General features: G+C 41.9%; 1 protein-coding gene across 1 annotated transcript in view; it reads left to right on the top strand.

Moving 5' to 3' along the window:
• The window catches only part of CLCC1 (chloride channel CLIC like 1), a 28526-nt gene that overhangs the window by 9971 nt on the left and 5070 nt on the right, over window positions 1–13485 (top strand). Inside the window, 5 exon segments of the mRNA XM_050961436.1 lie at window positions 103–196; window positions 2153–2250; window positions 2349–2495; window positions 3417–3701; window positions 4451–4741. Of these exon segments, the coding sequence (XP_050817393.1) occupies window positions 103–196; window positions 2153–2250; window positions 2349–2495; window positions 3417–3701; window positions 4451–4741 (915 nt within the window).

Here is a 13485-nt window from a genome sequence, read left to right on the forward strand (position 1 = left end):
TACATTTTAGACCACTTTTTGGTTGATGGCAGAAAGTGAAAATAATGGTCTTTTATTCAGTGTAAACCACTTTTACCAAGGTTAATTCTGGTTCCGTTGCAGATAGCCTTTGCTCAGCATCAAGCTGAAGTGGCCAGAATGGGAAATTATGACACAGTATGTGATAAGAAGATAGACTGGAGCGAGAGTCTTTTTGGTGAGGTGTTGTAGTTATGTTTCCTTTCTAATACTTTTTATTTAAAGAAAAACTGGCAAACAGTGATAAAATGAGACACAAGCCAGTGCTGGGATCACCCAAGAAGTAGCTTTTTTATTTTTATTTTATTTTTTTTCTAATCTTGCATTAAAAATTCTCTGATCATATAACTGGATAAGCCAACTAATACTTTATCTAACACATAATTAGCATGCTATTATATTTGATCTCCAAAATTATTAGATACAGGCTTATCATAAGCTATATTCTGGTATTTCACCTCCTCCTGGGCTTAAACTTCTCCTTGCACTGACTAGTAAAATCTGTATCTGAAATCTCTCTATCCCATGAATATTCCCCAGGCTGTCCTGTACCGTTCAGTACACAGTATCTTAAACTAAGGAAAGGAAAATCCTCTTGGCTTGAATTCCACTTGTCTATCCTCCAGTTATTTCACTTTGTGAATACATGGACTGCAGTAACTCACCAACACAAATAAACTCATACAAAAATATTCTCTTTATTTCAAACTATAACTAGATATTTTTGCCGCATGCATCCAGTTACTTTACATAGTAAATATAGCACACTTCTTGCCATAGCCACTAGAAACCTTACGAGTTTAAAATACTGCATACACTTTTGTAAAACCATCCATGATGGATAGCATGAAAGAATTACTTTTGCTGTCTACAGAAATGTTAGCAACCATGTCTTTTTGTTAGGAATAAAACTGTGTCCATCCAGCTCTGAAGCTTGCTAGGCATGGCAGTGATGGATTATTAAGGGGAGGGAAATGCACTCCAAAGCCTTGCCACTGGTCCTGGGGAGTTCAGTAACTAACATCAAGAGCCTCTAATTGATCTGAATTGTTATTGTGGAGTGAGGGTGAAAGTTGGGTTACCGATAATTTAAAGTTTAAAAGATAATTATCAGCCTCTGGAATTGCACCTGAAAACACATAGAAAAGTAACATAGAGACTAGGGCTATGTCTACACTGTGCTACAGTACAGACTATAAGCGTCAGGATTTCGAGCGTATCAAAAAGTGTTATGCGCTAACTGCCCTGCGTGGATACTGCTGGCGCAAACTAAAAGATGTCTAGTTTGTGTTAAAGTGCAGTCCTGTTTGAAAGAGGACTACAAAGGCGAACTAGGTACTACAGAAACACCTGTGCCAGCATGGGAACTCCCCCGTCCAGCATGACCTCTCATGCATGATGTGTGTGAGGTCACAGTGAACAGAGGACAAAATGGCATCCTCTGTGCTGCAAAAGTTCTGGCAAAGCTGGAACGCTGTGGCTTGGGGGACAGACCTCCGCAGAACCCAGGGTGGATTCACAGGACCACAGGGACCCAACTTTGGGAACCACAGCTTTAAGGTACTGAACTAGGCAAACACTGCCTTCTGTACACTTTTATGATCCTCCACTATCACCCTTAGCCAGTAGCTGTCTGAAGACAGAGAGCCAACCTTCTAACAATAACAAAAGTACAAACCACGCTTTAAAGCACCCTTCACAAATCCCAGTTCATCACAGATATGCAAGAAATAACATTGAAAATGCCCCAAACTCTAGTGACAGTGTTTTCATCTTCTCTTTAGACAATGCAAAAATTGCAGACCTCTTTCCTTGTTCAGGACTGCCAAGTGTTGAAGTCTAAAAGAGTGCTGGGAAAGATTTAATGTTAAGAAAAGTTTTCCTTCCCCCAGCCCTCTTCTGTGCTTGGATAACTTTAATTTCCAACCAGATAATTATATTTTTTAAAAATTTACCAAACTTCTGAGCTGAAATGAGGCATGTAAAATTTCAGTTAATTTTTCTAGGGGGAAGGCTTAAACTGGACTATTGGATATAAAATGTAAATGCCACCAAATGCTTAATTACATCATTATAAAATACATTTGCCACTTTCGTATATATTTGTCTTACTTTTTCTTTCTTTTAACTGTAGAATGGTTGAGAAGTTCATGGACATTCCAGGATGATCCTTGTCAGAAATACTATGAAACAATACTAGTAAATCCCATTTGGCTAGTCCCCCCAACAAAGGTATATGCTGTCCCTAAAGAAACCATTCACCCTTCCATTTTGTATTTGGAAACTGAAGAAGAAGAATCCTCACATCTTGTTACTATTTCTTATTTTAGGTATTGGCTGTTACATTTACCAATTTTGTAACAGAACCATTGAAACATATAGGGAAAGGAATTGGTGAATTTATTAAAGCTCTTATGAAGGAGATACCAATGATGCTACAGGTTCCAGTGTTAATCATCCTAGCTGTGGCTGTTCTGGTCAGTATATGTTCTTGATCACATTAGTGAGACCTAAAACAAAATGAATAGTTCAAGTATCCATGACGGACAAAACTACTAAAAACCACCAACAACAAAAAAACCACTGATCTAAAATTTTAGAAGCATTAGTGTATATAGATCTGAATAACAGTTTGGTAACATTGAAGCTAAAATTTTAAAGTTGTTATTTCTTGGATATATTTTATTTTTTCTGTGATTTACTTGTTGATCCCCTGACTTAAAACACAGCAATGTGAATTTTTCTCCATGTTCAAGATATGTGAACTATAAAAGTGCAAAAAAAAAGTTATATTTTTAAAAGATTATTTCTCAACTGGTATAAGCACAAAAATCATTTGAATTAAAATAGTTCAAAATCCCAGGCTGCATGATAAATGAAAATGGGTTTAGTGTCACACCAGCTCTGGTTGGACCACATAATAGAACCTCTGCAGAAAGTGGCACTTTGTACTTGAGAGGACTGAGCTAGAATTAGCAGGGACTGTTGGGAGAGGATTGCACCAAGAAACATATCTATCCTCCGACCAGCTCAGACCAATGGGAGAGTAAAAACTTGAAAATATGTTTTGAGTAATCTTTCAGTTATAATAATCTTGGGGGTTGTAGCAAAAGTAGGTACATTTGTTCAGACACATTAATTTAAGTTTGTTCCTAAACTCTGTTCCAAAGTAATGAAATTGTGTACTTTTTAAAATCCACTTTGTCAATTAAGAGTAATTTTCTGAAGTAGGAAAGCTCTTGAGAAAATGGTAAATCATGTACTGAAATTTTCCCTTTAAACACTATTGTGTGGAAATGTAGAGATGTAAAAGTATGTAGAAAAAGCAAAGAAGAAAACTGTACAAGCTGCGAAAGGGAATGTCTGTTATACTTAAGGAGACAGTGTCTTTTCTTTAGGGTTTCTGCTATGGTGCAGGAAGATCAGTTGCTACGCTGAAACATTTAACAGGTCCTGACCGGAAACCATCTCCTTCACTTCCTTCAAGTGACAGACAGCACTGGGAACAAATACATTATAGTGCAGGTGATTCAGATTCCAATTACAGAAGGAATGTTGGTGCCATCAGTGGAGGACCTCATGACAGAGGAGATGATCACATGAGACTTCAAAATGGCAACAGAAGCTCTGAAGTTCTGCTGCCAGGTGGTACACCAAATGCACGAAGAGAAGAGCATTACAAGGTACCATCTAGCGTACATTAACAATTGAGCATTTTAATAGCTATTCAAGCTAAGCCTAGAATAATTTAGTTTTCACTATTTAACTGTACAGATTTTGTTCTTATAATTTTCATGTTTAAAAAGGTGGCTTAGTTTAACTAAGTGCTGTCTTTAGAGCAGTTACCTGGTCATCTGAAAAACCAGCTTAATTCCATTCCCCTACAGTTGTCCAGAGAGAATAAATTCCTATATGAAAGGATGGTACGTGGATTAACATTTTTGGTAATATAGAGCATTCTGAAAGAACACACACCATGGAGTATTAGCCTTATTTAATGATTGTGAGCTGAAGTAGCGTAAAACTTTTTAAATGTTGAAACCTTAGCAAGATTTCAGTATCTGTAGATCTAAATAACTCTTAATATGTGATTTCTGAGTTCACTCCCAAGTCAGCCTATGAATGAGGATTGCCAGTGAAAGGAACTGGAAAATAGGAACTTGCAGATTAGTCTAAGTTGTACAGAACACATTAAATATGACCTATATGAAACTAGTTCAGTTCATGAATGCTTCCTGAAATTAGAGATTTATTCACACTCTTCGAAAAATGCAAATTATGATATTCTTCTTAGAGAAGGGAGCCATGCTCTTCAGTCTGATAATTAGACCACTGGATAAAATGCCAGCAGGTCTTAAGCTGCCTGCTCAGATTAAATCACTTTAATATGCCCAGTTAATTGTCTGAATAACACAGATTATCTATTTTACAGTGTGGATTGCACCCTGTGTCTCAAGATCAAACAATTTTTAGAGTGAAAACCAATGTAGATCAAAACTGTGATAGAGAGATTGCACTTGAAGAGCAGAAACTGTGCACGCTTGGAGTTGAACAAGAGTCTGAAAAGAATTGTGAACCTCAAGCAAGTTGTAGCTTAAAAAAGGAGAAAACAAATAAGCAAAACTCAGTTGAGAAACCAGGAGATCTTGAAAAGACGGAAAAGGGCAGTCTCTCTCGATTAATGGAAGGCACAGAGGAAACTAAAGAACCTTTGAATTCTACTGTAAGTTTTGTCTAAACTTTGATTCATGGTGTTTGCTTTTGTTTTTTCTTTGTGTTAATATTTTTAGTTACAGACAATCACTGAACTAGATGTAGGCTTGGCAGAATTTGATTATTTTTAAACTTTTTTCATTATCAGTTTAAATTTTCACAGTTGTGGGTGTGTCAGACAATTATTGATTGACAGATCTTGAGATTTAAAAAGTTTGTTTTATAACCATTAAAACAAATAGTCAATGTGTCAAAATATGCAAGATAAATAGCCTTGTGTAGGGTCTCAAGCAGCATTTTTCTTCCTTTGCCTATGTAAATTTCAGTTATTGATGGAAATACTTCTTCATCAGTTTGTAGTGAAATTGATGTTTGACATTTACTGATGATAAATCTAATCCTCCTAAACCAAACTATATGGTTGATGTGAGCTCATTTTGAGCCAAATACTTCTTTGTTGGATAAAGGCCCCCATACATAGGCACCTGTGCTTTTAGAATCCATTTGATAATATCTGGGAGTACTGACAAGCTGTACCTCTCAGAGTTGTTTTTATAGTGGAACCTGTTACCATGACAGGTTTGGAGGTGCTCCAGGTTTCCGCATCTGTTAAATAAGGATAATAATCCTAATGCTGTCTTTTAAACGGCCAAGAACTTGCTCTGAATTAATACAAACTATGCACATTTTTTATACAGGCCCCCTTCCCTCTCAAATTTAAGCGAACTTTTGTTCTGAAACTAAAGACTAAATACGTAACCTGAAAATTAAAGTTCCAGAATGTTTCAACTAGAATTTCAAAATAAAACGTGGTTCTCTCATAACCTGGACAAGGTAAGCACTGAAATGCTGTATGTGTGATCCAGCACTTCAGGGCCTACTGGAGGAGATTAGGACCCACTTTGTGCTGGTATCACAGATTTCATTTAGGCTCAAATGTAACTTATTCTATAGTATAATTTGAGGGATGTGTTTGCCACAGTGAGCTGCAGTAACCTAGATTGGAGGCTAGCACGTTTAAAGTAGTTCTATTTAAAACCATTTTTAAATGCTGCTTTTCTGCATTTAATTGCATTTGAATCCCTATCCAAATAGAGCTTACTATAAAGTATAAAATAAATAAATAAATAAATTAACATAATAAAATATAAACATTATGATTCTGAATAAATGTAATTCTTCTTCGAGTGGTGTCCCTGTGCGTGCTCCACTCTAGGTGTTGGTGCATCCCTCTGCTGGAGATTTCTTGCAGCAGTACTCAGTCAGGGGAAGGGTGCGCACAGGAGTTGTCTCGTGCAGCTGTTGGCACCTCCTGTAGTGCGTGCTCCCCAACTGTCCCCTCAGTTCCTTCTCAACCATCCTTGGCTGCAGACGGAGCTCTGCAGCAGTGCTCTCTTTGTTACTTTCTGGAAGAAGGAGGAGGAGGGAAAAAAAAAGTTACAAGTTATATAGGGACTTTTTTTTAGTCTATACTTAGTTGCATTGTTTAATACTAGTCTATACTTGGTTCTGTTAGTTCCTCTTAGAGGTTTTTCTTCAGAAAAAAAAAAGAAAAGAAGAATTTCTCTCTTCTTAACTCCCCATTTGGGAACAGTTTCTACAGTTTACCATTACAATTAACTCCCACCCTTATCTCTCAAGAGGCAGGAGAGTCTTACCTGCAGTCATGCTGGGCTGAACAGGATTTAAAAAGTATGACTCCTGCTGTGAACCGATGCAGGTCTCTGATGGCCACAAATCCTGCATTCGCTGTCTGGGAGAAACTCACATCTCCTAGAAATGCATACATTGCACCAACTTAACAAGGGCAAGACGTGACGTGCTTGAAAATGCTTCTGCTGGAGAAATCCCTCCAACCTCCGTAAGAGATGTCCTCTGGAGAATCTCATAAACCAAGATCCCTGAGCTCTGATAAGGCTTTGACTTCCAAAATTGTCAGGAAGCGAGCCTAAACCTCTTCAGCAAGGGTCTCTCAGAAAACAAGTGCTTTCCTAGTGAGGTCTTTACCCTCAGTGCTCCACTCACCCAGAGTGAGCACTTACGAGGCACCGGGCTCCTTTGGCACCATCCCTCAGTGAGCCCCAACGCGTGGCATTGGAGTTGAGACGTCAAGTGTCCTCCACGGCACCGACTACCCCAGTGCAGAGCGCGGCACAGGCAGCGGCACCATGATCGATGCTGCCGGCACTGACCCAAGATTGGCTGCTGCCTAACAAGCTGAATCCAGCACTGGTCAGTGCTTCAATGATCAACCGCAATACCAAGGTGGGACCAGCCCAACTCCTGAGTCCTGCTGACATAGCAGTTTCTTTGGCACAGCAGTCACTACTGCTCGGCACCGAACACTCCGAACTACATAGCAAGGTACCATCCTTCATCTCCTGCACCACTCTCCATGCATACTGGCAAGGAAGGAGATGTGCAGAACAATCATGTCTCCTCTCAACGTTCATCCCCATCACAGATGAGACCTACATGGAATGCTGTGAAGCCTAAGCTTCATCCCTCCGAGCAGTCACAGCCCTGGTATGCACAGTGCTTGCCGTACCCATTACCACCTTACCCCGTGCAATGGCCACAATGGGGTCCTTGGCCTACATACCAGAACCCGTATGATGGTCCCCCTTCCCTAGCAACAAGCAATTCCAGAGTACACCCATCACTCCACACAGAGAAACCTCTGACCCCCCGACACAGAGAAGAGGAAGAGATACTATCACAGCAGACCTGGGTGATTCGCCTCCTGCCCCACACTTATCTTCTGCACCAGACGAAGTGGCAACACCGTCTACCCGTACGACATCAGATAAAAAAAAATAAAAAGGAGTCATATAAAAAATGGAAACTAGGTCAGATTACAAAGGATGAATATAGGCAAACAACACAGGAATGCAGGGGCAAGATTAGAAAGGCAAAGGCACAAAATGAGCTCAAACTAGCTATGGGAATAAAGGGAAACAAGAAGACTTTTTATCAATACATTAGAAGCAAGAGGAAGACCAAGGACAGGGTATGCCCACTGCTCATGAGGAGAGAGAAACAGTAACAGGAAACTTGGAAATGGCAGAGATGCTTAATGACTTCTTTGTTTCAGTCTTCACTGAGAAGTCTGAAGGAATGTCTAACATAGTGAATGCTTATGGGAAGGGGGTAGGTTTAGAAGATAAAATAAAAAAAGAGCAAGTTAAAAATCACTTAGAAAAGTTAGATGCCTGCAAGTCACCAGGGCCTGATGAAATGCATCCTAGAATACTCAAGGAGTTAATAGGGGAGGTATCTGAGCCTCTAGCTATTATCTTTGGAAAGTCATGGGAGACTGGAGAGATTCCAGAAGACTGGAAAAGGGCAAATATAGTGCCCATCTGTAAAAAGGGAAATAAAAACAACCCAGGAAACTACAGACCAGTTAGTTTAACTTCTGTGCCAGGGAAGATAATGGAGCAGGTAATTAAAGAAATCATCTGCAAACACTTGGAAGGTGGTAAGGTGATAGGGAATAGCCAGCATGGATTTGTAAAGAACAAATCGTGTCAAACCAATCTGATAGCTTTCTTTGATAGGATAACGAGCCTTGTGGATAAGGGAGAAGCGGTGGATGTGGTATACCTAGACTTTAATAAGGCATTTGATACGGTCTCGCATGATATCCTTATGGATAAACTAGGCAAATACAATTTAGATGGGGCTACTATAAGGTGAGTGCATAACTGGCTGGATAACCGTACTCAGAGAGTAGTTATTAATGGCTCCCAATCCTGCTGGAAAGGTATAACAAGTGGGGTTCCGCAGGGGTCTGTTTTGGGACCGGCTCTGTTCAATATCTTCATCAACGACTTAGATGTTGGCATAGAAAGTACGCTTATTAAGTTTGCAGACGATACCAAACTGGGAGGGATTGCAACTGCTTTGGAGGACAGGGTTAAAATTCAAAATGATCTGGACAAATTGGAGAAATGGTCTGAGGTAAACCAGATGAAGTTCAATAAAGACAAATGCAAAGTGCTCCACTTAGGAAGGAACAATCAGTTTCACACATACAGAATGGGAAGAGACTGTCTAGGAAGGAGTATGGCAGAAAGAGATCTAGGGGTCATAGTGGACCACAAGCTAAATATGAGTCAACAGTGTGATACTGTTGCAAAAAAAGCAAACGTGATTCTGGGATGCATTAACAGGTGTGTTGTAAATAAGACACGAGAAGTCATTCTTCCGCTTTACTCTGCGCTGGTTAGGCCTCAACTGGAGTATTGTGTCCAGTTCTGGGCACTGCATTTCAAGAAAGATGTGGAGAAATTGGAGAGGGTCCAGAGAAGAGCAACAAGAATGATTAAAGGTCTTGAGAACATGACCTATGAAGAAAGGCTGAAAGAATTGGATTTATTTAGTTTGGAATAGAGAAGACTGAGAGGGGACATGATAGCAGTTTTCAGGTATCTAAAAGGGTGTCATCAGGAGGAGGGAGAAAACTTGTTCACCTTAGCCTCTAAGGATAGAACAAGAAGCAATGGGCTTAAACTGCAGCAAGGGAGATTTAGGTTGGACATTAGGAAAAAGTTCCTAATTGTCAGGGTAGTTAAACACTGGAATTAATTGCCTAGGGACGTTGTGGAATCTCCATCTCTGGAGATATTTAAGAGTAGGTTAGATAAATGTCTATCAGGGATGGTCTAGACAGTATTTGGTCCTGCCATGAGGGCAGGGGACTGGACTTGATGACCTCTCGAGGTCCCCTCCAGTCCTAGAGTCTATGAATCTATGACCTGAAACAGTTCCAAGAACTCTTGAAAAGAGTAGCAAACAGCCAAGAAATTGCCTTACATGAGGTGCATGAGGAACAATGTAAGTTGTTAAAAATCTTACAACCGGCATCACCAAGATTGCCCTCCCCATGGATGAGGCTGTAATGGAGCCTGTGGAGGCCATATGGCAAACACCGGCATCAGCACCACCCACCAACAAACGGGCTGACAGAAAATACTTCGTTCCAGCCAAAGGCATGGAATTTTTGTTTTCACACCCTCAAGCCTGTTCTCTGGTGGTAGAGGCTGCTAATCAACGCCTCATTTCCACTCCTCACTGCAAGATAAAGAACACAAGAGACTGGACCTCTTTGGGCAGAAAGTTTACTCAGCCACCCTTCTGCTTAATGTTGCCAACTGTTCTGCTCTACTAGCAAATTACGACTACTCTAACTATAGTAAAATAGAAGAGCTTGTGGAGGACCTCCCTGAGCATAAACGTCCTCAACTCAATGCCATTATCAACAAGGGTCAGTTAATAGCCCGCACAGCGCTGCAAGCCTCAATGGATGTAGTGGACACAGCTGCCCAAACAACTGCAACAGCTGTGGTTATGAGAAGAATATCATGGTTGCAAGCTTTGGGAATTCCAAAAGAACTATAGCTAAAAGTGGAGGACCTCCCCTTCGATTGAGATGTGAATAGTTTATCCCTAACAGACAACATCCTCCATACTATGAAGGCCTCCCGAGCGACACTGCGTACATTAGGCCTACACCCACTGCCTGAAAAACACTCTCTCTCTTTACACCATACCAGGGGTAACGAGATACCTCGTTTAACCGTCAACAACCACGATACTTCACTCAGAACAGACCCAAACAACAGTCTTAGAGACGACAAGCTCCATAGAACCAGGCTTCGTCCACCCATCCATCTAAATCTAAGCCAGAATTTTGAGGTCGAGGGTATGCACGACCTCTCCACATCTCTAGCACCAACGGATACCTCATCCCACAATTTTGGTCACTGCCTATGCCCATTTTACCATGCCTGGGCTGCGATAACCACAGATCAATGGGTTTTGGAGATCATATAATCTGGCTACACTATTCCTTTCACAGCCAGCCCCCCTTTCTTCTGCCCCTTCCCCGTTCCTCTTCAGGGACCCCTCTCACGAGCACCTTCTGCAACAGGAAGTAGGCCACCTCCTACTGCTGGGTGTTGTAGAACTAGTACCACATCTATAATGAGGGAAGGGCTTTTATTCCAAATATGTCCTGACAGAGAAGAAAGGAGAGGATGGAGACCAGTCTTAGATCTCCGAAAACTGAACAGGTTCGTACGCAACCACAGGTTCAGAATGGTCACACTGGCCCCAATAATCCCAGCAGTAGACGGGGGGGGACTGGTTTTCAGCCTTCCACCTCCAAGATGCATACTTCCATATTACAATGCATCCTGCCCACAGACAGTTCCTGAGGTTTACAGTAGGACCCAACCACTACCAACTCAGGGTCCTTTCCTTCAGACTGTCCACTGCTTCCCACGTAGTCTCAAAAACACTCGCGGTAGTAGCAGCACATTTATGACACAAAGGAGTCATAATCTTCCCCTATTTGGACGATTGCCTTCTTAAGGGTGCCAACTGACAAGAAATGGCAGGCATGCTGAAGACCACAATAGACCTGTTTCACCAGCTAGGTCTAGAGATAAAAGAAAAAAAATCCACCTTGGAACAAACTCAGCGATTGGGGTTTATCGGAGCCAACCTAGACTCCGTACAAGCCAAGGCAATATTACTAAACCACAGATTCACTACATTGACCGATCTTATTTCCATGGTGACCATCAGCCCACAAACTTCAGTGAGGACATGCTTTCAGATCCTGGGACTTGTGGCAGCTACAACTTTCATAGTAAAGTATGCCAGACTCCATGTGTGCTGTCTGCGGCACTCGTTGAGCACAGTCCATACATACACCCGTCAAACACTCTCTCAACACGTGTGTGACACTACCACCAAGGGTTATCCTCTCCCTACAGTGGTGGACACAGCCAGGGAATGTATGCTCTGGGATTCCCTTTCAACAAGACCCCGTCAGTGACTGTTACAACAGATGCCTCCCTGATAGGTTGAGGTGCCCACTTGGGTCACCGGAATGCACAAGGCAAGTGGTCGGTGATGAAAACCCGACTACATACGAACGCCGTGCAATACACAATGCATGCTGACACTTCCACTCATATGAGAAACCTCAATCTCTGTTCTCACTGACAATGTGGCATGCATGTTTTACATCAATCACCAAGGAGGAGCCAGGTCTCACTAACTATGCGTAGAAGCCATGAATTTATGGAACTTCTGCATCCGCAGCAGTATAAACATCACAGCATCATACCTACGAGGGTGCCAAAACACTACAGCCGACAACCTCAGCAGACACTTCTCACAGGAACACAAGTGGGAAATCCATGACAGTGTTCTCAATACAATATTCCAAAAATGGGGTCACCCAGTAATTGACCTTTTTGCCTCAGTGATAAATCACAGATGTCCACTATTTTGCTCCAGGGCAGGCCTGGCACCGAGATTGATAGGGGATGCCTTCCTCATCCCATGGAACTCATCACTCACCTTCCCACCAATACCACTGATCCCATGGGTCATCTGCAAGATACAACTCGACAGAGCATACGTCATTCTCGTTGTCCCTACATGGTCCAGACAGACTTGGTTTCTGTACCTCTCACGCCTACCAATCTGTGCCCCACAACCGCTGCCTTTCCAGACTGACCTCCTGTCCCAGAACAAGGGCCTGACACTCCATCCAAACCCAGTGAAACTCCATCTCAAAGCATGGCTCGTCTGTGGTTCCAACATGGGGAATTGAACTGTTCACAGAAAGTAAAACAGGTATTACTAAACAGCTGTCGCCTCACCACTAGAAATACTTACCGCCACAAGTGGAGAAGATTCTCCCTTTGGTGTCAGCAAAAACAGCGGGATGCGACCAAGGCGCCTCTGTCTATGATCCTAGACTACCTACTAGAATTGAAGGAAATGGGGTTAGCAATAAGCTCTATTAAAGAACAGCTCGCTGCCATTACGGTCCTCCATGAACAGTTAGAAGGGGCTTCAAGATTTGCTCGCCCAATTACATGGCACTTTCTCGCAGGTATACAGAACATGTTCCCAGCAGTATGTCAACCTGCACCACCATGGAATTTCAATCTTGTGCTCAAATGTCTCACAAGACCAGCCTTCCAACCTCTAGCAACCCACTCGCCCCTTCATATGTTAATGAAGGTCACATTCCTAGTGGCAATCACGTCTGCCAGACGTGTCAACGAAATAGGAGCATTGATGGCTGAACCACCATACAGTGTATTTACGAAAGACAAAATCATGTTACGTCCTCACCCAAAATTCTTGCCGAAAGTGGCTACAAATTTTCATATTAACCAAACCATACACTTACCTGCCTTCTATCCCAAGCCACGTAATGACTCTCGAGAAGCAACCTTATACATGCTAGTTGTCAGATGGGCTTTAGCCTTCTATTTGGACAGAACTAAACCATTTCGCAAGTCACCAAGACTATTAATCTCTACAGCAGAGTGTTCCAAGGGCTCTACAATATCGACCAGAGACTCTCCAAATGGGTCTCTACCTTTATTCAAACTTGCTACCACCTGAATCACAAAGAACCCTTTGTGGGCATCAGATTTCACTCAATGCGAGCCATGGCGACATCGATTGCATTCTTGAACAATGTCCCCTCAATAGATATTTGTAGAGCTGCAACCTGGACATCAGAGCACAGTTTTGCAAAGCATTACGCTATCACCCAAAGCCTTGTCTCAGACTCTATCGTTGGCCTTACAGTGCTCTCATCACACACTTATACATAACTCCGAACCCCTGCCATCCCTGGTGGGGTACTGCTCTACAAGCACATAGAGTGGAGCACCCACAGGGACACCACTTGAAGAAGTAGTAGTAGTTGTTACT

Source organism: Gopherus flavomarginatus, chromosome 7, assembly GCF_025201925.1.
Source record: "Gopherus flavomarginatus isolate rGopFla2 chromosome 7, rGopFla2.mat.asm, whole genome shotgun sequence".
Taxonomy (NCBI): Eukaryota; Metazoa; Chordata; order Testudines; family Testudinidae; genus Gopherus; species Gopherus flavomarginatus.